We start from the raw sequence: 27,142 nt of genomic DNA, 5'->3' as shown, positions 1-27,142 counted from the left end.
CCTTGTCTTAGGGCATTGTGAGGGATGCTCATGAAGGTTAGCTTCAGCCAAGGACAGCCAGTCTGCAGGCTCTCCAAAATCAGAGGTGAGAGATGATCCCTGTTATTCACCCTCCAGAGGAGTGTCTCTTTTCCTCCACTGATTACAGCCTCTGTCAGCTAAAGCCAGCCTTTGTGAATCACGTAAGTACTTAGAATCAGGAAGCACTGCATTAACATTGGAACAACACTTGGTAGAGCCAATACTTCTTTTAATATTTTAACAGGCATTTCTGATAGAAAAACAATTATAATTCTGTAAAAAAAAAGAGAGAGGTTTTCACAGAGAAAAAGTTCAGGAGTTGTATGTTGTTAGTGGTATATTTGTACTTGGAGTTAGCTTCTGAGAGCTATGAAACTTACAAGTATACACTGATATTTTCAGGGACTGAATTAGCATTCCTCAATAAGATCACTCATCAGAACTACTTGTGTAAATGAGAGCTGCAAGGTTTTTGGATAGCTTTTATATAAAAACAGGAATGTTCCTGAAGTGCTGTAAATGGAACTGCTTTAATTGTCTATCCAAGTCTTGCATCTGATGACAGTAGCTGAATGAAATGAAACTTGTGTGCAATCAGTTGCATGTCTGAGCTTGAATGCTTAATGCAGAAGGTTAAGCTCAGTTTCACCAAGACCAAGCAATGACTGATTTTCCTACACAGAGTAATCAAGACTTTGCATCTAACCAGCATTCCCGGATTGTGGCTGGAATAATTTAATTACTACTAAATCATCACCCTTGATGTTGTGGAAATAGGAATAGTTAAGGGCTGATGGATCCTTGCTGTCATTAAGTTCCAAGCCAAGGTCAGCTACCCTGTCTCATTTTTGGCACCATTTCACCCTTGCCTGAAGGACAACATTGCATAGCTTCAGTTTTGTGGCTTTTCAAGGTTACTGGTGTACCTGCTGAATCACCCATGCTATCACATATTTCTTACTGTGGAAAGTGGATAAATGTTGGCTTCTTCCCTGCTTTTAGTCCTGTTCCATTGGGTTCTCCCATCACCATCAAAGGATGAATATCTGCCCTACCATACAGGCAGAAATTGGATTGGATGAAGGGGCAGAAAATAGCCCATCATGCTGTAAATCTGTCCTCAACAATAAAAATACCCATGAGGGAATCTCTACTGATTTCCTCTCAATGATCAGCAGCATAAGAGTTAATCATTTTGCTTCTAAGTTTTTTGTAGGCCTACAAGCCTTTTAACCACTATGTATCCCTGAACCAAGAGAAAATGGAAAACATTGACACTGCAAAGAGTCATTGCAGGAAAGAGAGAGGAGCTTACACCACATTAAGGGCTGCTGACAAGTTCTTTCTCATTTTGAGACACCCTGACTTGGGACTCTCTGCAGGTAATGTCCTGTTTCAGGCCACACAATAAATGTTTTTTCACAGTAAGTAGTAAAACATTTAATTTTGTATTTAAAAACACTTTGTTGTGCAGAAACTGATGTGGATTCTCAAGAAATCATTGGTTTGAACCACAGTACTGAGCAGTGCTTTCATTCAGCTGCTGTCTTCTGAGACTGGTAGACAGACCAGCCCCAGGACCTCCTCCAGCCCTGGTACATGCAATTCTCCTCAGCTTCTCCTGCAGATCTTCTCTCTGGCATTCGTTACTTTCCCCAGAACACATCCTGTTCTCCTCTCTGTGGCATGACAGACCTGAACAGAAAACTTTCCAAGGTTAGTTCCGACTACTTTGAAGACAAGCTGGTGTATCTCTCTGCCATGCAAATGTGTTAACCCCACAAGCCCTAGCCCAAAAACTTCACCTAGTTCCAAGACAGGAGCTGCCAGTGATTTCCACGTACTGTAGTTATCATTGTCCACCCAGACAAGCATGAAAAACTGACAACAAAAGTAGGTTTTTCAGCATTTCTCTACACTTATCAGGCTGTTCAACTTACCTCTTAACACCAATTATATAGCAGGTCATATTCTTATCAACAGGTCACTTTTTTTTTTTACTCTTGGTGTCTCATTCTTGTCTTACACCCAACTTCCCACACAATAAATCCACCCCAGACCATCTCTTCCTTTAATACTCATCTCTACTTCTCCAAATGGCTAGCCAAATTCTAAGGTGCTTCTTCATTTGATTTGCTGGAGTAGAACATATTTGTGGGGTATGGAGTGAGTAAGAGTGAAGTAAGGATATTTGCAATTTAACCTAGTATCTGTGCATTTCATTAATCCGTCCTCCATCAACCACTTAACCTTTATGGGTGTTCTTATTGCCTCTCATTGTATTGATTTCTGTCCATTTCTCCAATTTAGTGAGATCATGCAGTATTTTAAACCTGTCTTCCACTGCATAACTAGGTTTAGCTAGGGGGTAATTGACATCAATTTAAAGAATGAAAAATTAGGCTGAATATCCGGGGAAAACTTCCTAATGGTGAAATCTGCTAGAATGCATTGCTATCTCTCCATGGGATTGGTGGCTGTTCCATTAGCATGTACATTAAAACCACACTGAAGGAATATAAGATTATAGATTGGACAGAACAATCCTGAAGTAGGAGGGGAAAGACAAGCTGCAAAGCTCTGCAGCTTTCCTCCCACAGTCACATCATTTTGGGCTTGCCCCACTCCCTCCTCATGCCACCCACCAGTTCTCTGAGGATGGGCTGATCCCTCAATATGGGGATGGAACCAATGTGGTATTCCCTCCAATACTATTGCACCTCAGTTGTGGTGGTGGGAGTGTCGTGGTAGCTACGAGATTCTCAAGGCCCATGGAACAGTTTTCTCACCCCTCTTTACTACCATCCTGACAAGCTGTGGGAACAAATGTTTCAGTAAGATCTGCTGCAATAAGAAAAGGAGTAATGGTTTTACATTAGAAGAGGGTAGATTTAAATTAGATATAAGGAAGAATTGATTTTGAGGGGCGTGAAAGATTACAAGTTCCCAGAGAGGTGATGAATGCTCCATTCCTGGAAACATACATGGCAAGACTGGGGACGGCCCTCAGCAACGTGGTCCAGTTGAAGTTGTCCCTGCTCACTGCAGAGGGGTTGGACTAGATGGCTTTGAAAGGTCCCTTCCACCCCAAACTGTTCTGTGATTCTAGGAAGAAAGCCAGAGCACTCTACAAACCCTTGATCTGGCAGCAGAGCCCAGGATGGTGATGTGTGCAGGAGGGCTCATCTCTCCCCAGTCTGGAAGCGCCCAGGATAAGACAACACATGAGAGATCACAAAGCTGTCCTCTATCCTGCAACATCACTTTGGAACAGTCTTTTTCAATGGCATCCATCAGTTCCGTTACCATCCTTCATTTTTAAAAGAAATTACTATCTGATTAACTTTTCTAGTACCATGTTCGAAAACTGATTGCAGAAAGAAGGTGGGCTTTGCTGAGGCACAGATCAGATACAGGAGAATAAAGGCTCATGCTTAAAATACACTGCTGACTCTTAGGTTTGGAGGACAGCAGTCTGAGAGAAACAAGGAAGTTCTTTATGTACCTTGATGAAACAGTTTAATTGCAGGAATAGACAGAAAGAAAGTTCCTCCTCTCCACCTTTAATGGAGAGGTTCTCTCATTTACACGGAGAAAAAAAAAGAAGACTATTTTCATCTGAAGTTGTTACTACCAGCAACCACTTTTTATTAAGAGGACTTCTGTCAGCTCCTGAAAAAGGGAAACATCTTTTTCAGTAACAAAACCCAATATATTTATCTCAAAAGCCAAGTAGGCTGGAATGCATTTTGTTTGGTGGAGGAGGCAATCTTTTTTCTTTCAGGTTCTTGAAATTCATCTGCCATGAATAAGCAGAATTTTTTAAAAAAATGAAATTTCCCTCCAAGAAAATTTTGAAAGAAACATTTCCACCAGCTCTTCTCAGTAAGCAGCAGCAAAAAAAAAAAAAGGTTCAGAAATGGCTCAATTTCACAGCTGCTCCCCTGAATTTTTCTGAGAACTGAGAGAGCAAGGAGAAGATTTGCCAATTTCTGATTTTCCCTTAAGAAAGAAATTAGCAGATTATTGTGTAGCAATGGGGATGTTCATGGGACAAAAGGCTGACTGCAGACTCCACACTGGTCAAGAAGAAGAGAAATAATTTTCTCCATGGCAGGAGGCTCAGGCTACAAATTCGTCAGATAACGAGTAGCCAGAGGCTGATACAAAAGACTAATTCTTTTAGTAAAACCCTTGGAGAGTTTCCCAATATGAGTGTAAGGCTGGCAAGTTGCTGAAGGAGAAGGGAAGAAAATGCAGCCATCTCATGAGGACACTGCCTCTGGATTTCTTCATTGTGATTTTATATATGGCACTTTCCATAATTCCCTCTGGCTAGAACCATTGAAATGAAACTTATTGATTGAAATTCTGATCCTGTTGATTTTACACGCGATTTGTGTGAATATGAAAGGGCAGGAACTTCTCTGTAACCACACCCATCTCCATTTATTCCCTGATGAACACATGTTGTAGGCTTGCTCAGTCCCCTGAGCTTCCAGAAACACATTACCAAACTACAAATATACTGCACCTATTAGCTCACAAATATGTAGCAAATATTACTGGTCCTTGAATACACTGAGTTACCTTTTGCTTTCTTTTGTCTGCTTTTCTTTCATACCCCCTCTTTACCTTGTTAAACACATCCTGCTTTTCCTTTTTGTTTCAGAGGTGAGGGAAAATGGGAAGAACATGTTCCATGAGGAAGAAGGGATGAGAAACAGCACTGGGAGGAGATGATGGTTGCCTGGAAGGAAAGTGCCTGCAACTTCATGCTTAAAATACTCTAAGTGCTATTAGAAATTATATTTCTACCCCTGAGGAAATTGTCCTGGATATGGGATCTGGTGAACTCAGGACAGCAGGAAAGACAATCCCAGAGGAGGCAGTGATCAGAGGTCCCAAGTGGAAAACCAACACAGTGGGAGCACATGGTCATCCACACCCAACAGCACTAATGGCACCCCCCTGCCTTCCCCGAGCCCCTGTGGGGCAGCCCTGCATTTCCCTCCCACAGCACAGGGACGTTTCTGTCAAGCCTCCTGTAGCTGGCTGCTTTTTGGCAGAGAGGTGGAGTGGCTTTTAGAAGCAAAATCAGCAGCCTCAGTATCCACATCCACTTCTGAACAAACAAACCACCCTTTGCAGATTTCTTGTTTACTGAAATGGTGGGTGTCCTTTCCATGGACCAGGCAGCAATCCTTGATTAGCTTCATTTTAGTTTGATGCATATTTGCCTTGTTGTGCTCAATACTTCTTTCTTTCCTCTCTAGATCTTTTTATAGCTAGATTGTCACATATCAATCAATGTTATGGATTAAAGTTGAGCATATTGTGACTTGTCTCAGCCTGTAGGAAAACATTTTAAACAAAGTTCTATTTATTTTATTTTCCCTGTTGACACCTGTTTTCTTCTCTCTTTTCCAACCTTGTGAAATGGCAAAACCTGCCAGGAAAATTGTGTGACTCTAATTCACTAGAATTCTTAAATCATTGTTAGATGTCATGAAATGGTTGTGAAAAGAAGGCAGGTCATCTGGTGAGGTCTGTGACTGCACTGCGGCACAAAAAAACCCAAACCATCTGTTAATTACCCTGATGGAAAACATAATCCAACATGGTGGTGAAACATGATGCTTTGCATGGAGCATGTAAACGATTCGCGTTGCAAGCATCGATCAAAGTGCCTGAACTGTAAGGAGCTCCCAAAGGGCTCCCTGCAGGTCAGGTCACAAACACGGCATTGTGGGGTGGGGGCAGGAGCTGTGGGGACCCTCAGGGCACACGTGGGGAGCTCAGTGCCCACGGACACACACTGCTGTCCCATCCCCAAGCACTCAGCTCCGAACTGCTGGGCCAGACCACAGAGCCGTGGGATGTCCTGAGATGGAAGCGACCCACAAGGATCACGGAGCCCAAGTCCCCGAACAGGACAACCCCGAGAGTCACACCACGTTGCCTGAGAGCCTTGAGAAAATACTTCTTGAAATCTGCCAGGCTTGGTGCTGTCATCACTGCCGTGGGGAGCCTGTTCAGTGCTCAAACACGCTCTGGGTGAAGAACCTTTTCCTAATATCCAACCTAATTTCCCCCCGGCACAGCTCCAGCCCTTCCCTCGGGTCTCGTCACAGCAAGAAGAGATCGGTGCTGCCCCTCCACTGCCCCTCCTGTGGAAGCTGCAGCCCACGATGAGCTCTGTCCTCAATCTCTTGTCCAGGCTGAACGAGCCAAGTGCCCTCAGCCGCTCCCCGCACGGCGTCCCCTCCAGACCGTGCACCAAGGCAGATCCCAGTTCCGAGTCACGGCGAACGGCGGCACCAGCCCAAGCCGCGGCCTCTCCCGCCCGGCCGGGGCCGCGCCGAGCATGCGCGAGCCGCGCGCGTCACGGGCGAGGCCGGCGGGAGCGCGCAGCCCGGCGCGCCCCCGCGCTCCCTCCTCCCTCCCGCCCGCCCGCCGCCGCTCCCGCGCCTCCATTCGGCTCCGCCGCCGCCCGCCGAGGAGGGGACAGCGACAGCCGGGAGCACGGGAGAGGGACGGACTCTCCCCCCGCCGCCAACCCGCTTCCTCCTCCTTCTCCTCCACCTCCTCCCCCGCCTCCGCCTCCGCCTCCCGGCCGGGAAGAGCTCGCCGTGCCCGCTGCAGCCCCGCTGGATGCACTGAGCGCTCGGGCGCGGGGAGAGAGGGGCAGGAGGGAGCCGGGAGCCCCGCCGCGGAGGCGCTGCGCTACCCGGAGCTTTACGGCCATTTGCTTTAATTCTTTTATTGCCCCCCGGTCGCCCCTTCCTCTCTGCTCGCAGGAGCCAGTCGAGGCGGCGGGGGCTGCATCCCCCCTCCCCCCCTTTTTTTTTTAATTTTTTTTTTTTTTTTTTAATTTTCATCGCCGCCATGGGATGTACCCTGAGTGCTGAGGAAAGAGCCGCCCTGGAGCGGAGCAAGGCCATCGAGAAGAACCTGAAGGAGGACGGGATCAGCGCGGCCAAAGACGTGAAACTCCTCCTGCTCGGTGAGAACCCGCCGGTCGCCCCCCCCATCGCCCCCCTCCTCCTCCTCATTCTCCCCCGCTCTTATCCCACCTCATCTCTCTTCCAACAGGAGCCGGAGAGTCGGGAAAAAGCACCATCGTGAAGCAAATGAAGTAAGTCCCGCGGGGGGAGCGAGTGAGCGGCGGTGCGGGGCGGGAGAGCGGGGCGGGGGCTCGCGGAGGTGAGCGAGGGCCGCGGGCGCCATGTTTACCTGAGGGGACCGCGCAGGCACAGCGCGGCGGGGCCGCCGCCGCTCCCGGCGCTGTCCAGGGCCCGCTGGTGCTGAAGCGTCGCCCCGGGCGGCGGCGGAGGGAGGCCGGCAGCCCACCTTCCCCCTCCGCGCAGATGTCCCCGTGAAGCGAACCTCAGTCAGTTAAGCTTAATGTCGGGGTGTTATCTGACGGCTCTGCGGATTTAAACCAAGGCTACCTATCACTGAAAGCCCCTTTTATTGAGCTCGTACCTTCCTTTAATTAATGAACGACGAGCTTTGGCCACTCATCTCATTCAAACCTCACCTGCTCTGGGATCCGGGTGTCCCTATGGTACTCGCGCTGCTCCTCGCTGGGGCTTCCCACACCCTCTTCCTGTGTTTAATTAGATGTAACCGTGTAATAAACAGCAGTGAAAAGCCCCACCGCAAGGTCCTTTCCAAACATCCCCGTGGCTCGTGTAAATGCACCCCGTAGGAAAGCAGGTGCAAGGAAGGCTAATAAGGGTGGAGGTACACCCGTGATGCTACTGTTCTCCCCCCACCCATTTTCCTTTCAAATTAAAATACAATGAAATACCCCGTCCTCCCACCGCTACAAACATGACGGGCTGGCTGGAGGCGGGCGCCATCACGGAACGAGCCTGGGCGCTGGTTCAGGGTCTGGATTTCATCTGGGAGCGGTTGCCGCTTTGCGATGCTGGTGGTTGCAGAGGGATCCGTGGCTGGGAGGGGCCCCCCCGGGACCGGGGTTGCTTAGCGAGGGGAAGAGGCTCAGAGATGGGTGTGGATGGGACGCGGGGAGCGGGATGCGGGTCCCGGCGCGGGGACCCGGGGCTGCGCGGGCCGACGGGCGGGTCCCGGCGCGGCGTTCAGGCGGTTCGCGCTGGACAGCGCCCGGCGGGGGCTCGGCTGGCGGCGGGGCCCCCCGGCACCGCGCGGCTCCTCCCGGCGGCGGCCGCGCTGCGCTCGGTTGCCCCCGGAGGGGCTGGGGAGATGCCCCAAGGGCTCCGGAGTAACCAAAGGGGCCCGCGACCCTCGCAAGCTGCTGCCCTGAGCTCCCGTATCCGCCCCGGTTGTGCGTGTGAGTGGTGTATGTGTGTGTGAGTGTGTATATGAATGCGGGTGTGAGTGTGTGTGTGTGAATGTGGGTGTGCATGTGCGCGTGCATGTGCGTGCACCATGGGGGTAGATCTGGGCCTTCAGCCCAGCTCCCCTCCAGGCAGGGTGGTTTAGCGGGTGACCCGGATATTTCTGTGTCAACTCTGCGGCCGCTGTGCCCACCCCTCGGGGGTTCAATGAAACCATCATCCCTGCCTGAGGCAGTGCTTTTCCCAAGGCGCTGCGGGGCTGGGAGGTCTCACTGTGAGGAGACTCGCCTTCAGTGCTCAGTGGTGTCCGTGGCTTTCCCCATTTGACGTTTGCGTACCCTACTTCTGTAGAGGCTCCGATTATCCCCTTTCACTGTTCCAAAGGGGGGTTTCCCCCCTTTCACCCCCACAGTTTGATTTGGGTCTGTGGTGGGGTGGGTTTGGTTTGCTCGTTTGTGTGCAAAAGGTGGGTCAGAGACATGTCGCTGCAGATGACCAATAAATTATTTAATCTCTAGGAATTGCTTCTGCAGAAGCATGCTGGAATGGCGGGTGATGGGTTTTTTTTGAAGGGAGAGGCTGTAGGAGCTACAACAGCGGAGTGCACACATAGAGCCCATAGGCAGGAAAACAGGCAGTGATCACACTGGCTACACAATAAATGAACAATCACTCTCGTTTTCCAAAGAGCAGAGCTCTTGTTTTTTGAAGCAAATCACATCACGATAATAGCCTGTTTGCTGGACTGGACTGATATATTGAGGACTGAAATATACCCATTTGTGTGTGTGTATATATATATGAATTTCATTCAAAAGACTCAGAGTAAGTCATGCTAGGATTGCAGCTTTGTACCTGATATGAAAACGTCAAGGAAGCTGCTATGGTGGATGGGCTTATAGTGCTGGAAATTGGGAGGAATCCATGAGTGTGGAAACTCCAGTGAAGTGTGCGGAGGCTGGGGTGGGGACAGCAGTGTTGCTATGAGCACGGCAGCAGCATCTGGGGAGAGGCGTGCAGCCGCGGGCGCCGGGGAGAGCGATGTGCAGGGAACAACGTGGGGAAACTAACATTGCTGAAAATTAATTTAAATATAATGTAGGCATTAGCATTTCACCTGGTCAAGCTCCATTAGACAGGCTTGCTGAGAACCTAATGAATTCTTAATAAAGATTAAATCGCATGTTCATTAGATTTTGATGAAAGACTGCTATCCTTTTTTTAATACTGTATTATTGGTGTGCTTCTAGATAATAAATCTCATCCTCCTGAATGGCTAAAGCAGCTTCACACTTAGATATTGCCTTGTAAACAAGCACAGGAATCTATGGACAGATTGGAGAATGCTAAGACAAAGGAACAGAGAGCAGACATTGTTACGTAGGACTAGAAGAGGTTACACATTGCCCAGTTAATCCTTGAAATTCTAGGTACAGGAGAAGAAGTAGAAATTTTAGTAATTTGAGAGTGTAGCCAGGATGGAGATAAAGATTTGTAAATTTAATTCAGGATTTTTTTGTGTGAAATACTTGGAGATACATTTTAGCTGGTGAGTGGGGGGTTATAGTGCAAAAGAAGAGCTACTGGTGAATAACAGAGAGATGGAACTGGAGTCTGGAATGTACATCTCAAACAGTGGCAGCACAGGCTAGGAATGACACTTTTCTTAGCACCCATGGTTGTTTTGACACCGTTAAGCCTTGCGCTTTGATTACTCCACCTTGGCTGATTAATTTTGCTGTATTTTTTCACAACCAGTCCTGCAGTCCAGATGCTTTTACCCATGCCTCAAAATGAAGGGTCAGAGCCAAGCTAGTCAGAGGAACAGTCCTGAAAGGCATGGTTGTGCCATGCAAGCCAATGAGACTCCAGAGTGTGCCACAGCATTCAGAATCAGGCTGTGACCAGATTCTATTTTCACTCAGCTTAATCTAAAAAGCATCTGTAACCAAGCAAAGCTGGGGCTTTCCTTTAAAACCCAAGCTAGAAGATGAGAGTTACCAGATAAGAGAAATTCATCTTCCACTCACACCACCCCATCTCAGTAAATTCATGATGTAGGAGTGCAATGGATGTTAACATTTTTTAGATCATATATATAAGTAAATGTTAAGCACATGCAGAATTTGGAACTTATAATCTTCTTTCCTGGGATATCTGGATTGTAGCATGAAATCAAGACTGATGTTATTCTAGGATATTTTTGTGGGGACTTAAAACTCTGGTGAATGTGCTTGTTCATCAAAAGCCCCAGCAGAGCAGGACACCGAGCATGTCTCCATCTCTTAGTGCTTAGCAGGACACTTAAATCCCTGCAATGGTCCAGTGGTGAGCAGGGTTGGACTGCTCAGGTGGGGACACCATCCGCTGCCATCAGCACAAGCCTTCCAGGGAATTCAGTGTTTAATTGTGCTTGCACAGAGAGGATAAGTTAGCTGGCATGGCTTCAAAAACAAGGTCCTGCCACCTACTCAGCAGCCACCGTTCTGGATGGTGAGCCAGGGCAGTATTTCAGCTTCCCAAATGAGGGGTTAGTGATAGGTGTGGCATTCCAGAGGATACATGGCTTCACCTGCCCACAGGAAAAATCTTGGAGCTTGGGATTTGATTTTGGATTTTGCTTCTGTAGAAGCAGCAACTTTTGTCCCCTGCTGAGCTGGCTGCAGAGAGCTGGCTCCAGCTTCCTTTCATAAGATTCCCAAGCATCCAGCCCTGCATGTCCCCCAGAGCAGCTATGTGCCACTTCACCAGAAGTGCTGGTAGTAACTCAGTTGATAGGCTTCTCTTCTGTGCCAGTTTTCACAATTTTTTTTTTTGTGTTAAGTATGAGAAGGATGGAAATATACAATCAGGAGAAAAATACACTAGTGTACAGTGCTTATCTTGAAATATCTGCTCTCTTCTCCCCAACAGCCATCAGTCCCAACAGCCAACTGATATATTGTTCTGACCTTTTTCCAAAAGCCCCTCAAAACAGCCCCAGGTTCTACTTGCTCTCTGTATAACCAAATTGCTTATAATCTAATGAACTTCTTCAGTGAGAAGCAATCCCCACCCACTGGTTTTACAGCAATTTGATACCAAATGCCATTGAAATGAAATGATGTGCTGTGAACACCCACTTGAGTGCTCTTTGCTGCATGTCTGTGTCTCAAATCCATAGTGATTTCACACTTGCAGCCCCTTCCCCCAGGAATAATTCACCCCACAGGGGCTAACGGCACAGAGTTGCTTTGCCTCTGCAGCATCTTCTCAGGGACAGGGCTGCAAACTGCATCTTCATGGTCTGTCCCACTCCCCAGCACAGCTCTTCTGTCCTGTGGCACTGGGTGCAGAGCCCCACTCGGCTCTGCTTCCATCTGGGAACTGTTTGATTGTGGTGTGAGCTGGCAACCCAGAGGCACGAACCTCACTCGAGCACCAGATCAGGCTGAGCCATCCTCATCCTGACTTGTCTCCTGCTGTTTTCCAGGATTTCTGTGATTTAAAGCCCAAAGTAGGGCAGCGACAGGCTGCACCTGGGCAGTATTTAAACTGGGTTTCAACAAGCAGGGGAAAGAGCTGCAGCCCTCCCAGTAAAGTTGTGTCATTCTCCCAAGACCTGCCCCAGTGCCCTTTGCCCTGGGTGTGGATTTGGCACAGTGCATACGGTGGCACACAGACCCCAGGAAGGAGGAAATAGGCTCCACTAGGGCTGTTTGGCAGTGAAACCTGCAGTGAAACCAGTAGCAAACTGCCTGCTGGGGCAGCTCTGGGATGTTGGGTTGGCAGCTGGGCAGCAAGGCAGGGTCTCCTGCCAGGTGTCAGAGATCACCCCTGTGGAGGCTGCTGTAGGAGGGGCCTCTCCCCTCACTGCAACTTTTTTCCCCACCTTCCTAGATGCTGTCTTGCATCCCTGGATGCTGTGGGTGTCATGTTCCACACTGCAGTGGCACAGCAGAGCGAGATTGCCCCTGAACCAGGCAAGAAGAATAAGAACTGGGAATGGAGAAAAGTGAGGCTGTTCATTTTGGCTTGTAGTTGCAAAGCGTAACCATGTTTTCAGATTTATTTCCTTCCTCTTGGATTTTTAATTGTGCCAAAACATTAACAACCATAGTTCCTTCTTTTATGTTTAAGGTTCTTGTTATTAGACTGAGAGAGATTTCAGAGAAAAGCAGTAACAATATTAGGAGGCAAGATGGAATACATTTTGGGTATGTGTTTTTTCTTTTTCCTTGACAGTTCTTAATTTGTTTCTTGTTTTAGGGACTCATAAAAGTAAAAATATCTTTCAGTGACAACAGTGAACTGCACAGCTTCTCCTCTTCCAACCCAGTTTTAAAACCTTAAAAGAAATTTGCCTGTCATATTCTGACATGACACATCTAGTCCTGTTGGAAATGTTTTTAGCAATCTAATGAGATGAAAGCAGTTGTTTTAATGAGCTTAGAAGAAAGAGACAAATCTGCTGCACAAATGTAACCAGGAATCTGTTTTGTTTTATGGCTTGGCTAACCCAGAAGTTGTAAGAGACATTAGATTGACAAATGAATTAGATAACAAGTGAAAGAAGGTTGTGGTTTTTCTCTTCAGTCTGCCCTTTCCCATTTGCCTGGCATACAAATTCATACCTGGTGTGAGTTCTCCAGGGTGCTTACCTGGGGAATACAGGGAAGATAATTAAAATGGGTGAAGAGTGAAAAAGAGACAAATAATGGTCAAGGCACTGTTTGGCTCTTCTGTTTGGTCTGGTCAAGAGGAAGAGTGAGATGAAGAAGTGCTTCACTGATGGCCAAGGCAGGAACAGGTTGCTGGAGAGTAAGAGCCAGGCCGTCAGGAATGTCTCACACACTCATCATTGCTAGATTTCTTCAGTCCACTTTCAGAGTTACAGCCTACCTCTGCAAGTATCAAGCCCCCTTGGTTTCTCCTGGATCTGCAGGATACAAAATGACAAATGAGTGTTGAAGCCAGTGGCTATGCAGCCAGAAAGCATGATGCAAGTGCAGGCTCCAAGAGCTCAATTTTGTAAACTCCTGCTCAGGTAGTGAAGAAGGCAAAAAGCTTTTCTGACCAGGCAGCCACTGCACAGCACGCAGATAGACCCATCCTCTACACTCTGAAGTCCGTGGTTACACCCTGAGTGCAGCTGAGTGTGAAAGATGGGATTTGGTCCTTTATTTATTATGTTGCTTTAAAGAGGAGCTCCTGCAGGTAAGAATTGTCAAAACCTCAAATTCAAGTGGCCAGGGTGTTTAAGAGCCTAGTCACTTTTCCTGGTGCTATTGCAAATCTGATATTTGTGGGTTTGTGTAGAGCCTGAAATGACTTCTGTTGAGCCTGGACTGACATGACGACTGGATCAGCTCTGGTTGCAGGTGGTCTTATTCTAGAATAAGAATAGAATTATTATTCTGTTATTCTAGAATTCTAGAATTCTAGAATAGAATACCTTACTCTGTCCTAAGTATTCAAGAATTGAGAGCAAAATAAAAAACGTCCCAGATAATGGTGAGGAAACCAAATGCATCTGATTTCTTGGTTACTTTTGAAGCCTGATACCTTTTAGCAGTGGTGATATTGAAACCAGCAACCTCACTTTTTTCAAATCAATTTGAATGTTACTGACCCCAAATCCTCTCTCTGAGCTCACTGGACTTTGGGCCAAGTTCTTCCTACACTGAAGATGTTATCTGTTCAATCTGTAGGTTTTATGAGATGTGATGAATTTCAAATGTTTGCGTGACACTTGGCGGCATCCTGGATGTTGCTAAGTTTCACTCACAAAACCAAAACCAGGAAACAAAAAGATCTGGAAGGCATTGACGCATTAAACCTACAGCCATTTTTCTTGCCTTATTTTTTTTTTTTTATTCATAGAGGGAAATACTAATGATTTGTGCCACATATTTTCTAATGCTGAAGAAATGCTCTGCCTAATGTAAAAATCCCTCTAAACCATTAATTGAATCATTCTCATTTTATTTTTAAGACCATTCAGGAAAATGACAGATGTAAGGGAGGTTGGAGGATTACAGTTCTGATTATAAGATGCTCTTAGGAATCTGACTAAAATCAGAAAAGTCAAAAGGCTGAAAAATGTTACCAATGGTTTTCTAGTGCTAAGAAATAAAGAGAAAAAAGTATTTTAATCCAAAACTCAATCATTGTGTACTTACTGCGATATTAGAATAGAACTCTTGATGGAGGCATTTCTTAATTTACCAGTAAAAAGGTTTATTCTCCCCAGCTTTCATGTTAGTTGAGAAAGAACTGAGGAGTGCCCTTAGAAGGGAGCCCAGGAAACTGTAATAAACCGACATCATGCCTATTTTACAATTGCTAATCAATAAAGTTTTTGACATTGAAAGGGAAGGACTAGCAGAGCTGAAATTACTTTGTTTTTCTTTATTCTTGGGCATGTCTTGCTTTGCTTGGTCACCAAAAATATTTTCAGTTCATCAGCAAATCTTTTATCTGAGTATAAAATCTGTAAGCTTAAAACAAAGGAGCTGGAATACAGCTTGAGAGAGAGACAAGAGGGATGGGTAACACAGGGTCCTCCTGCAATATAAAGAGTTTAGGCCATGGCTGTTAATAGCCCTCCTCTCCCCATCAGGCCTATCTGTGGGGTCTTGTGTCCTCAGGAGCCAAAGACAATTTATCATCCACTCTATTTGTTATAGGATAACTTTTGCAGTCTTTCAGCAGAAATTATGCTGGTTCATGTGCAGGAATTGCTAATGGGAAATGGTTGGGACAAGCTGATCCTAGTAAGTGCTTGGCGGTGTGATCTTTGCCAAAGCCCAGAGCTCTTGATTGACTGTTTAGGATTGAGGTGCTCCAGGAAAATTTGGAGCAGGTTTCAGCAGAAGCAGGATCCAATGTTGCTAGGAAATACAGGGTTTGATAACAAGGAAAGGGATTTTCTTTTCTTTGGCATTTGTCAGGCTACTTAACGTAGAAATGGGGAGATCCATGTTTCCATTGAGAGGCCATGTCAGTTGAGTGATTCAGCGGCCCTTCACTTGTCCAAGAGAAAATATCCTCTTTAGAGAACTCATGACCCCAGTCCTACACCTTGGCAGGGAGGCTGGCAATGGACATTTCATCTCTGTGCATGTCCCTCCTCTGAAACAGCCCCTCAAGTGCTTAAAACAGCCTGAAAGGCAGAGCAGTGAGTCAGTGTGCTTTGAGATTCCAGTAACTTCAGACTTGTATTAAATGCTCTTGTCTACAAGAGCATAATCAACAGAAACTTGTACACACCATAACAGTCTGGTACAAGACTGGGAGTATTTTGCATCAGCTGGAAATCATTACAGAAGGGAATGAGATGAGAATGGGCCTCTGTTGAGGAAAATATGATTTAAATGATAAAAATGTATACTACCTCACAGCAGAATTTGGTGGTTTATCCTCACTCTCGTAGAGCTGATTGGAATAAGTAGTTCCAGTTTTAAAGCATTAAATAAAAGTGTATAGGAAAGGCTAAGTGCAAAAAAATGCATATTAAGCAGAATTATCTAGGTAACAAATGAGAAGTTATAGCAGTGGATTTCTAAAGCTGTGGTGTGTGCTATCTTGTAGCGACATAGAGATGTTTCCTTGCTGCCAGTACAGTGTTCCTTATTTATTACAGCTGGACCTTGCTATAATCTAGCTCCTGTCTTTACAGCAAAGGAAGGATAATATCTCATTTTGATATCTCTCAATGGAATAGTCCCATGTATATATTTCTGGAGGAATTTTGTGTGGAACTGGTGCAAACCAGCTCTGGATCTCTCCAAAATTCATGGTGAGATCTTAAAATCACTTCCAGGGTAGCACAATGTGGATCTGCATGCCCTAATTTCAGATTGCAATAGCTAAGGCTATGTGAATTTGTCATACTCTCCTGTGCTTCTAAATGGTTGGCATGGCAGGGCGCGTGTTCCTCCACAGCATGAAGGTTTCTGCTCAGCTTCATCCACAGGAGGGAAATACCATCCTCATAATGAGTTTTAAATGTAACACAACCAGCTTGGCTTCTTAAGTAGTGCAGAACTGAGTATTTGATTCAGCATATTTTGGGAATCTGTTTTTATTTACTCACAGCCTCTTTACATCTATAAGCAGTGTGAAAGGGTGTTACAGCAGGGGTGGTTAAAGGGTGGTTTAGCTTGTTGCAAATAAACCAGCTCTTTCCACTGGCCAAAGCAAGCTCTTACTACATGGCCCTTGGGAGAATAAGAAATCAGTCACTCATTGCCAGGCTGGTGCACTGATGCCCAGGTGATAGATTCTCCTTCTCAAGGATAGGTGGGGACCCCATCTCACCTCCTGTAAGTTCCAAAATGGGCAGGTTTTTATCATTGGAATGTCTGTACCCCCACCAGAGACACTGACATTTTGTCAGTAACACTGGCAGAAATCACTGGGATGAAGGAAAATTGTCGTGATGAACATACACCTCAGAAAGTCATCATAGTGTTCGTTAATCACCAGTCACTCTTTGGTGAATAATTATTTAGCCAAATTGGAAGAAATTTTCTACATGAATGAGAAGATGTTTACTTAATAAAGCAGAAAGCTCCTAGAAGCATGCCCTTGTTTTCCTCAATTTAGCAGTACAATAAATTTATATCCTCCTGCTTTTTACAGCTCAGGAAGAAAGCCACGGTGCTGTATCAACTTGTTGCTGTTGGTTTCTGTCCAGACAGTTCTTCAGCAGGAAACCTGATGCTGCTCAATGTGTGCATTTAAAATGTTTAAATGGTAGATACATGAGCTGATGGTCATGGTTTGTTATCTGCATCTCTCTGCGTGCTTTGAGCCCTTGTGAAACACTGGTAAGGAGGAGCAGGAGAGTGCGGTGCCAAATCCCAGCTCCAGGGTTGGCATTTCTCCAGCACTGACTGATGGCATCAGGGTCACATTAGAAAAGAGGAAGGTCCCCCAATACCTTCATCCTGGCAACAGCCTCATGTTTAATAAGAATTCCCCTGGAAGCACATTGCTGGAACCAGCCAGATCTTACCTCTGCAGAGAGGTGGGATGTGCAGGAAAGAGAAAAGCCAGTGTTGGCACTGGGGAATGCAGGTACTGATAGCAAATCAAAATTTTGGTATCTTCTGTGGTGATATTGATGTCTGTTCAGTGTCATTTATCGTAGCTAATTATTAAAAGCATTCAACAACAACAGACATGAAGAGGAAAGAAACACTAATAGAGCCCATAAATGGTAAAAAATTAGTGATTAATAATTTTAATATGGTTTAGTAAATAATTCAGAATCTAGCCTTTGTTTTTCTAAGTTTTTATTTATCTACTACTTCTGTTTGCTGATACTTTCAAGAAATCTCTTTAACACATATTTAGCTGAATAAATTATAAAGTTTTTTCTACATGGCAGAGCATGAAAATTGAATTATTATGCTGGTACATTTAGTTCTGATCAGTGAGATCAAATAGTACTAATTTCCCCATCTGTGATCAAAGAAATAGGTGAGGCCTTCTGGCATAAACCAATATACAGTATACAGGATGAAATTTTAATTTTGATTTTATTCACTGCTCCTTCATGGTCTTTGAAATAGGTTTTTGGAGTTTCCATTAAAAAAATTGGAAAAAAATTCTTATGAAGTATCCAGAACAATGTTACAAACTGAGCTGAAGTGGTGTGTTTAGATTTTAAAGTAACTGGATAAATACACTGAGGTTTTTAAAATAACCAAGATCATGACATTTTTAGTGGCTCCCTCACTAACTTGGATACACACTGGTGCAGCGCAGAGCCTGCCTGAAGCCCTCAGACACATCCTGCTCAGTCTGTTCTCCAGGAGAATCCTCCTCATTCAGCAGAACGTTTGTCTGGATCCTCCTGAAGACTCAGTCTCTGCTTAACTGCTGCCGGTTTTCAGCAGCCCCACAGCTGTGTGACAGCTGTACAGCTCAGCACTGCTGCAGTGGGGCCACAGGACTTACAGGGCTTCCCAATCAAAGCTACAACTCGTCTGTATGTGATTAAGTTGAGGAGGTAGCTCACGTTTCAGTCATGCTCAGACCCCAAACCGCAGAACAACTGAGTTTTCTAATAGTGTGCACATCAAAATCAACGGGCTTGAACAGAACTGGGTTAACACCTGAGCCTTGCTGAAGACCACATCATCTCTGCTTGTGATGATTGCCACCCAGTTTTAGTGTCACTCTATGTATCTAACCATTGTCCAAATACTATTCTTTTTCTTACACCTTTTGAAAAATAAAAGATCAGGGAAAAAAAATGATTCTTGTGTTGTGGGCTTTTTCATGCCACATGCATTTCCTTTTTGCCACAGGAGCTCTCAGGTACCAGCTTTCAGATTTTTTCAGTTACAGTTCTTTTCCAAGTTACTTGCATAAGGAGAAGGAAAAATCACTGGTTTTAGGAAGAGAAGGTTTAATTGTAGCATTTTATATGTATTTAATGACTTCAAGAAATGAGGTCATGTGAAATCATCTGGACCTAAATCTTCCTGTTCCCCCTGCTCTTGGTGCTCACAAAGCAGCATCTGAAATACCTAAATCTGAAACCCCTAAATCAAGGGGTGAATCACAATAAATTGGGCCCTCCAAGGTATTGGGGGAGGTCGAGTAAAGGGGGGCTGAAGGAGCCAAAGAAAGCTGAGGAAGACCTTGCTGCTCCTTTTCACCATCCAAAGAGGGCCAGAGATAAAGTGAAGCCAGACTCTTCTTAGAGATCCAAAGTGAAATGATGAGAGGCAACATAGAAGCATTTCATGGAAATTAAGATGGAATATATATAAGGAAAAAATGTTTCATGGGGAGGTTGATGCAAAAGTGGACCCAGGAAGGGGAAGAGTCATCATCCCTGAAGATTTTCAAAACTCAACAGGACAAGGACCTGTGCAACCTGGCCTACATGAGATGGTAGTTCTGCTCTGGGAAGGGACCTCTACCACAAGTTATTCAATGATTCTATAATAAGAAAACCCAATTTAGTCTCGTTACTCAGTGTTCCTAATGTCAGTGTTGACTAAAGGTCTACCTCTCTAATTCAAAACCAGAGGGACAGTGTTGCACAGCACTAGCAAAATTTTCCCTGCGAGTGCCTAAAAAGCCAGGCTTAGCTGGGACTGTTTGGTTGTTATTCTAATTCCCCTTCACACCATTTTGGTTTGTTTCTTTGCTTCTTAGTGTTTCTTCTTGGATTTATTCCATACAGCATTTTACTGGCAACCTTCTGAAGTCCTAAGCTGGGGTTTGACTAACATTTTATTTTGTTGGTGATGTCTGTCCCTGCCAGCTATGGTGGTATGTTGGCACTTGTATGGTGATGTATGGCAGTGCACTGATATGAGTTAAGTCAAAAAAATTTCCAAAAACTCAGAAATAAATGTCCATCAAATGCTCCCTTAAGGCAGCAATGTACTGAAGGTTGAGATGTGGGCTTGTGTTGAAGAATTCTGTCACTCCTGGCTAGTTTTGTGTGCTAGGGCTAAATTTTTGAGGGTAAATCAGTTGCTTTCAAGATTGAAAAGTATTTTCTAAGTTTTTCTGTAGCTTTAGGCATTTAAACGATGGGTGTTTTTTCCCAAACCAGCCTTATTTTCTATGAGTTCTTGTAAAAGAATGCAAGTCTCTCATGTGCTTTAAATTTTTGTGTTGTTTTAAATGAATTTCCTGTGATATGTAACACAGTGAAAAGGAAAGCGCAGCCATTTGTAGCTGTTTCACTGTATTTAGACTATCTTTTATGCTTTTAGAGGTCAAATCCATTTAATCTGGTTATGCTATTTCAATCACATTTACATTTTTAATGCAAAGCTCAGGTTTGCTTCACACTAGAATGATCGCTCTGGTTTTGTAACAGGCTTTAGTCGTCCCGGGCTTTGGAGACTTCTCTCTTCTATTTTGACTCAGCCTTAGACACAGTCTTTGTCATTTATAAGGTAACTTTCCCTCTTGAGGTGCCAAAATGCTACAGAATCCTGATTACAGGAGTGCTGAACAACATTTAAAAATTCCATGTTATTGGGAGCAAATTTTGAAGCCTGCATTAAAAGCCTGTCATTGATGTGGTTATGCTAACCTTGGTGCTCAAGGTGGTTTGGTCACTGCTGCCTTTTAAAAGGAGATACAGAATTGATCTTCACCCATCTCCCATTCAGTGAGCTATCCCAGTGCTCCCCTGGCCTCACAAGGGCTCAGCAGTTCACAACTTCATTAGGACACCTTTTGTGCATTTACTGTAAATAAAGATAGAAAGTCTTTCTTGTGAAAGATATTTGTCACATTTGTAGCTTCTCAAAAGCTCCAGAAGGAACCTGCCCTATCCCTTTCCTCTGTGAGTTTTGTGTTTCCTCTTTTCCTTAAAAGAAGGTTTCCCACTTCAACACCTTTTTTTTTTTTTTCCCGAAAGAAGATGCTATATGTTAAGGAACTTAGGAAAAACTACAAAAGCCCACCAGGCTGTTGAGTGTTCTTTAGAGCCCCACTTGCTTCTGAATTTGAACAATTCACAGCTCCCATTGCCTTTTGCGGTAGTAACTTTCTGGCTTCAACTGTGTTTCTGCATCATCCCCCAAGGAAATAGAAAATAAGACCCTAAATACTTGTTTTGTTTACTTGTTAGCATCACTTACAAACATGCAGGAGAGAAATGTCCAGCCTGGCAGAGGTTTGACACCACCAGGCAAGACAAGAACTTAATGTAGATAGTGAAAAAGAGGCAAAAAGGGACAGAGCTTGATCTTTTGAAGCAGGAGTCAAACCAGGAATCATGATCAAGTTCAGTTTCTGGATAACAAAATGAGGTTGTTCGCTAAGCAGTCATCCAGAAGACTGACAGCGGCTTGATACAACAATGCATGGACTGGACACTGAGATCTTAATGTGAACCTTGCTCAAAGCAAGTGCCAAGAGTAAGAGGATCAGAGCTGTCAGAGCTGTTAAGAAAGGCAAAAGCTGGCAGCAGAAATGGCAACCCCCCATTGTAGGATGTGACCATAAGAGATTGCCAGCAAGAGAGATTCTAGCAAGCTCTGTTTTCATGGTAAGGCTCAAAGACTAACTTCCTAAATGAGGCCGAAGAAGAAAGACTCAAAACTCTACAACCTAAAAGACATGGTGATACAATGTGCATTTTCCTTTTTAAAATACATCCTTCCATAACCAACATCAAAACACGGGGGAAGGGAGAGAAATTGTTTCAATTCAACTTCGGTTACAGGCAAGCTTTCTTTAATCTCTGATTTATTCTCTACTGGAAGACCTCCTTAATACATATTATGGTGAGTAGTGGTCCTTACTGTAAGTGGAGAGACACTGAACCATTTGCCTGAAGTTCCTGCAGTATATATCCAACAGCAGTGTGATGAGTGTAAAAATAAATGCAAACCTACATAGGTACAAAGGCAGATCTATATCCAATTGCAAACTCACACTTAATTATTAATGACTGAAGTGCTGTAGTTTTTCACTAAGCAGCAAAACATACCCTAAATATCTCTCAGGTTATGTCAGATTGACAGAGCATCAGTGCCAATGTCAACTTTTCAGTGATGGATCAAGTACTGTGTACAAGAGCAAGAAAGGTGAATATTCAAATGAGAATCTGAGTTTCCTCTGATAGCGAGCCAGGAATTTCACATTCAAGAATTCGTTGATGGAAGTTGCCCTTGTCATAGACAAAATGGTAAACAGCTTCAGAGTAATGAATTACAAGCAGAAATTATACTAGTGAGTGATGGAGTAGATCATGGAAAGGTCATTTTGTCCATCTCTGTTCTAATGCAGAATTCTATTAGATTACATATTCCTCAGTGTTCTGCATGGTTTACTTTTAAACAACTTAAGGACATGAGTATTTAAATTGTTATATGAATTGTATATGACTCAGCTGCAGATAGTTTTGCATTAAAGAACTTTCTCAGATGGCCTGATAATTTTGTCTGAAATTTTCTCTTGCTTCTCCTAATCACTTCTCCACACAGAAGTGCTTTGATCATATTCAGCTGGAGTAGTAAGTATGACTGGTTAATCTCTGTAAGGAACTGTATCTTTTCTAGCTTTCGTACCAAAGTTTGGAGGGAGGAGTTGGTGTGTTTTCCTGTACTGGAGATTTCCAGTGCAAGAGAGACTATCTTCAACCACAGACAGGAATTGTTCAGTCCCCACAATGAAAGGAGGTGGTCGGAGGAAGCAATACCAGTTCAAGGTGGGAGAATTCACAGGTTACATCTCAGATCCCTCATAGTGAATTTGTGTCTAATGATGCAGGCTCAAATCTGAAAGAAAGATTATGCTGATGGCAAACTCATTGAAAGTGGAGAGGTTGTGGGTAGGCTGTGGTTGGAATGCTGGCCTGCCAGGAGCTCAGGGCAATTTTTGGGAATGTGGAAGACAAATCTCAAAAGAACTCTTTCTAATGCTACTGCAAAGTCCTGTTTGGCTATGCTGACCCAGCAAAGCAGAGGCTATAAACCTAGACACAGCTTTCTGTCCTTTGCAGTGACAACTACACAGCTCTGCAGCCCTCCATGTCTTACATGTGTCTTCAAGAGGGCAGTGGAGTTAATAAAGAGACTGGCCTTTCTGAAAAGCAAACTTCAAGCTTCACAGAACAAGCACGGGTGTTATTTGGGCTCTTGGTGTTTTTCTAAAAGCAGAAGATGCCTAAGAACTCGTATCTGCAGCTGATGCTTGCCAGAAATACTTGTATGATCTATATGGTTTAGTGGAGAAAAGTGGGGAGAGAGGGGGGAAAGGCCTTGGAGGGGAAACAACTGAGGAGATACAAATGAAAATTCAATTAAACAGAAGAGAACAAAAATTCAAAGTAACACTGACGCCCTGCTCAAGGCTGCTGGTGTGTCTTGATTTCATCTCTAAACCTAGTGAATGAAGGTGACAGTGAAGAAAATAAATCGCCTCCCTGGAAGGACCTGAATTAGATGACCAGGAACATGAAAACATTCAAATACAGATATTCCTCTATGATATGCCAAGGGCTTTTAACAAATTCAACCAGAACAATAGATCTTGGCCTTGTAACCATTCCAAAGCTTGTCCAATGTATGAGGTTTTTTGGGGGGTTTTTTGTTTGTTGGTTTGGTTTGTTTTTTGGGGTTTCTTTTTTAGATTTTTTTAAAGGTCTCTGTTTATTTGCCAACTGAAAGATCTGAAATCTTAGGGAATATAACCCCCTGTTGCCTTCCATCCTTTGCAGCCATCAGAATGATGCTAATTGGACATATTAAATTCAGAATGGTGGCATTTTGCACTCATTTTACCTTCTGCCCTCAGTTATGCTGGTGTGGGATATAGAAAGTGATATATTGTGGTTGTTCTGGTTGCTACTGGTTATTCTGGTTTGTGGGAGAGGTGTCCAAATGCTCAGTGTCATAAGCTGTTTAGCAGAGAAGCGGAATGTTCTTTTCTCTTTTAGGATAAACTGTCATTCCTCCAGAATGTGATCGTCATAAATTTATTTCAGCTTTATTTTGCTCTTTGCCAGCTGTGTGAGGAGCATGTTCAACATAACCAGTCATTCCAATAGCTTAATTTCTCCCCTAAGTATTTTGCTTCTTTTGGGTTGTCACCACAATCCCATTTAAAAGCCTGCTAATAGTAATTGAAAGCCATTTAAAGCTTGCATGTAGTATCAGAGTTTGAGCTGTGTTTCATGTCTGTAAAACAGAAATAATAGTTAGCTATGACAGATACTAGGAAGCTAAACAACAGCCAAGGCTACCACGCTTTTGGAAACCCACATTGCTAAAAGAAACTCATGGATCCAAAATCCAGTGTAATTAACATGAATCTTCCCAAGGACTTCAGTGGGATTCTGATCAGCTTCTGAGTGCAAAGTGTGGTCAGCAGTGGCCAGATCGAGGTTAGGCACAAAATAACCAGGAACTCTGCCTTTGCAAAGAGGGTCCCTTGGACTTCAGCCTGTGTTTAAGATGAAAGTTATTGATCCTTCTACAGAAAGCAAAGGGTAATGCAAAGGGAAGTGAAAGTGTGCTGGCTGGGTTGGACTAAGCAATGTTTAAACCAAGTAGTCCTCTGTACTACTTACAAAAGGATACCAGCTTTGTTGGGAAGGAGGAGTCAGCTGATCCTATCTGTTCAATTCCTCGTTCTTAATTATTTTGGCTGATATCATCTATGTGCTAAATCAATCCCAATGAATGGCATTTGAAACATCCCAATCAAAGTCATTGCATTATCACATTCAGGCCAGGCTTTAAGTACAAGAGATTTGGCTTGTTCTTTATACTGCTTGGCCCCTCTCCCAAATATATGGCCATTATAAGAGAGGATTATCTGCACTGGAGGTTTTCTTCATTTCCATTAGGAAAAAAATTTCATTCAATGCAGCAAGGGCAGCCTGAGATGGCAGGAGGAGATTGGCTCCATGCTGACGCCTTTGTTATCTGCTGAGCAGAGCCTGACACCTCCTGACACTGCCGGGGCCTTGGTCAGGGGCTGTTATTTATTTCAGTGTGTGGAACACATTGTTTTCTGAAAGGGAGGAGAATCAGCCCTTTATGAACAGGAGTCACTGGGCAGCATAGTCACCAAGCTGCAGGAGCTGGGGTTTGTTGATATAGTTTATTTTTCAGCAAATGCCTTTGTTTGGCTTATCTTTTCTTCTGGGCTGCATCTCTTTGGTGGTGTTTAAGGTGGATCTAGACTCTTCCTGTCTTTCCCAACCCCTCTGCCTTTTCTAACACAAAAACACAGGGATAAGGGACAGAGGCACTCAAATTTTTCAAGCTTACAGATCTCCACAAGGCCCCTTCCCTGAGATTCACAAGTTCTTATCTAGATATACCATCTGTCCTGCCATGGGTTACCGTACTTCAAGAGGTTTCTCCAGTCTGTTTGCAGACCATGAATGACCCTACTGCATTGATGGGCACTGCTTGCTGGTTTTCAAGACTGTACTACACCCTTACAAAAAGGGCTGCTGCTTGCTGGTTGACACCAAAGCAGCTTGATATCTGCATCACACAACTCCTTGTAACAGCCCCTGTGATGTCTTTGCATTTGAGTGGAAACCAGCTGGTGTAGTGTCCTCATGTCTTCCTAGAGCCTAGACACTGCACACATATGGTGTGTTCCCCCCTCTGAGAGACACCATATGAACAAAGGACAACTACTGGAACCTTTTGGAGCAGTAACCAGTCTACACTGAATTCACTTCAAAGTCAAGAAAACCAGGTGTTTGATTTTGGCATTAAATGCTGAACCAGAAGCAGTGTAGGTGTGGAAACCCAGAGGAGGTTTTCTTAGAGGTGTCACAGAAGAATTAACCTAACTTTGTGTGACACATTCATCGTGCAGTCATCCCAACCTGGCCTGCAGGAGTGTTCTTCAGGGACTTGATCTTCCCAGAGAAGTCTTGGAAATATAAACCAAGAAGTGAATAAAGAGACATAAGTCTCAGACTCTGCTCTGGACCACTGGCTTGTAGGGCAGTTCCTCCAAAACACAAGCCCGTAAGGGAAGAACAGCTTTCTTTCTGCCAGATAAACAGACATCTTGTTTCCAAGAGTGGCTCTCTATGTGCAACCACCTGCCCCTTCCTCAAGCTGTCTCATGTCTTTGCTGCAAGGCTCCAGGTGCAGCCGGTCTGCAGATCAGCCCTCAGGACCAAATGTGCCCTGCAAGCTCACACCACACTTCAGCATAGGGTCTGGCACGTGCCTTGTCCATGCTCAAGACTAAATTCAGGTTGCTATCTTGCTAGGGTGGCTGCTAAGGTAGCTTCAGAGGGCCAGGTGCCACCAACCAGTTCACCAAGTGTTCTGAGGTCTTCAGCTAGGAATAAATTCTAGTATGAAGAGCAGAGTGCATAAGCACACAGATCACTTTTAATTATCTTTTTTATCCTAGAAACATGTCAACAGTAAAACTGAAGGGACAGTGGTAATGCTGAAGGAACAGCAGTAAAATGCCATTTGCTGCCCAAGATGGAAGTGTGACTTCAAACCCAAAATGAGAGAACTTGCAACTGTAGATTTGTGCTAAGATAACTGATTCAGAACTTGATGTCTCTGGGAACTTAGTAGATAAATATTTTGTGTCAGAGATAGCCAAACCAATTTCATCTGATATTGAACTTTCCATTTCCGGTTGATTTCTTACATTATGAATTTTTTAAGTAAATCTGTTTGTGGGTGCTGCAAAACAGGGGGAAACAGCTCTTATCACACCTGGATTTTCAATGCTTGCAGAGAACAAACTGATAGTGTCCTGGTCTGCTCCCACCTAGCTGAGGTGAGAGGGTTCTGGACTCAAGAGTCTGCTTCACACCTGCAGATGCCATCAGGCTGTGCAAGAGCCTATTCCAGAGTCCAGGAAAGCCGGATTGGGGTGCAGCAGCTCAGCAAATTCATGACGTAGCAAGGAAGATTTTATCCAACAGTGTTGTTTGATTCTTTGTTGATTTTGCTCTGCTCAAATTTGCTTTGCTGCCGTAATAGTAAACATGGTACATGTGAAGCTCAGGGCCATGAGCCTGTATAAAGGGATAAGATAATGGATGTTTCTTGAACCTTTTACTGTCTTTGTAGTTAGAACAGTTATTGGAAGGCACTAATCCCTTTCTGCTGATTATTGACTTTTGAATGAATCCTCATACACTCTCCAGCAGCAAAACTTATGGGTTTTCAGGCTCACTAAAGCTCAATAGAACCAAGACCTTGTCATTTATTTTCACTGTTACTATTATTTTTCTATTTCAAAGCAGAGTTTTCTGCTGTGAATTCCCTACTGTTTGATCACAAAAGCAGGCAAGGGAAATTGTTATTTTTCATCCT

At 44.3% G+C, this 27,142-nt stretch overlaps 1 protein-coding gene across 4 annotated transcripts in view; it reads left to right on the top strand.

The window, feature by feature from the left end:
- Positions 1–6,712: 6,712 nt before the first annotated feature.
- The window catches only part of LOC134048226 (guanine nucleotide-binding protein G(o) subunit alpha), a 129,423-nt gene continuing 108,993 nt past the window's right edge, over positions 6,713–27,142 (top strand). For all 4 annotated transcript variants that reach the window (XM_062499868.1, XM_062499865.1, XM_062499869.1 and 1 more), the window contains exons 1-2: positions 6,713–7,027; positions 7,117–7,159. In XM_062499868.1, coding sequence (XP_062355852.1) covers positions 6,910–7,027; positions 7,117–7,159 — 161 coding nt within the window. In that variant the 5' untranslated portion in view covers positions 6,713–6,909. The remainder of the gene's footprint in view (positions 7,028–7,116; positions 7,160–27,142) is intronic.

Source organism: Cinclus cinclus, chromosome 11 (genome assembly GCF_963662255.1).
Source record: "Cinclus cinclus chromosome 11, bCinCin1.1, whole genome shotgun sequence".
In the NCBI taxonomy this organism is placed as follows: domain Eukaryota; kingdom Metazoa; phylum Chordata; class Aves; order Passeriformes; family Cinclidae; genus Cinclus; species Cinclus cinclus.
This window is presented reverse-complemented; position numbering and strand designations above follow the sequence as displayed.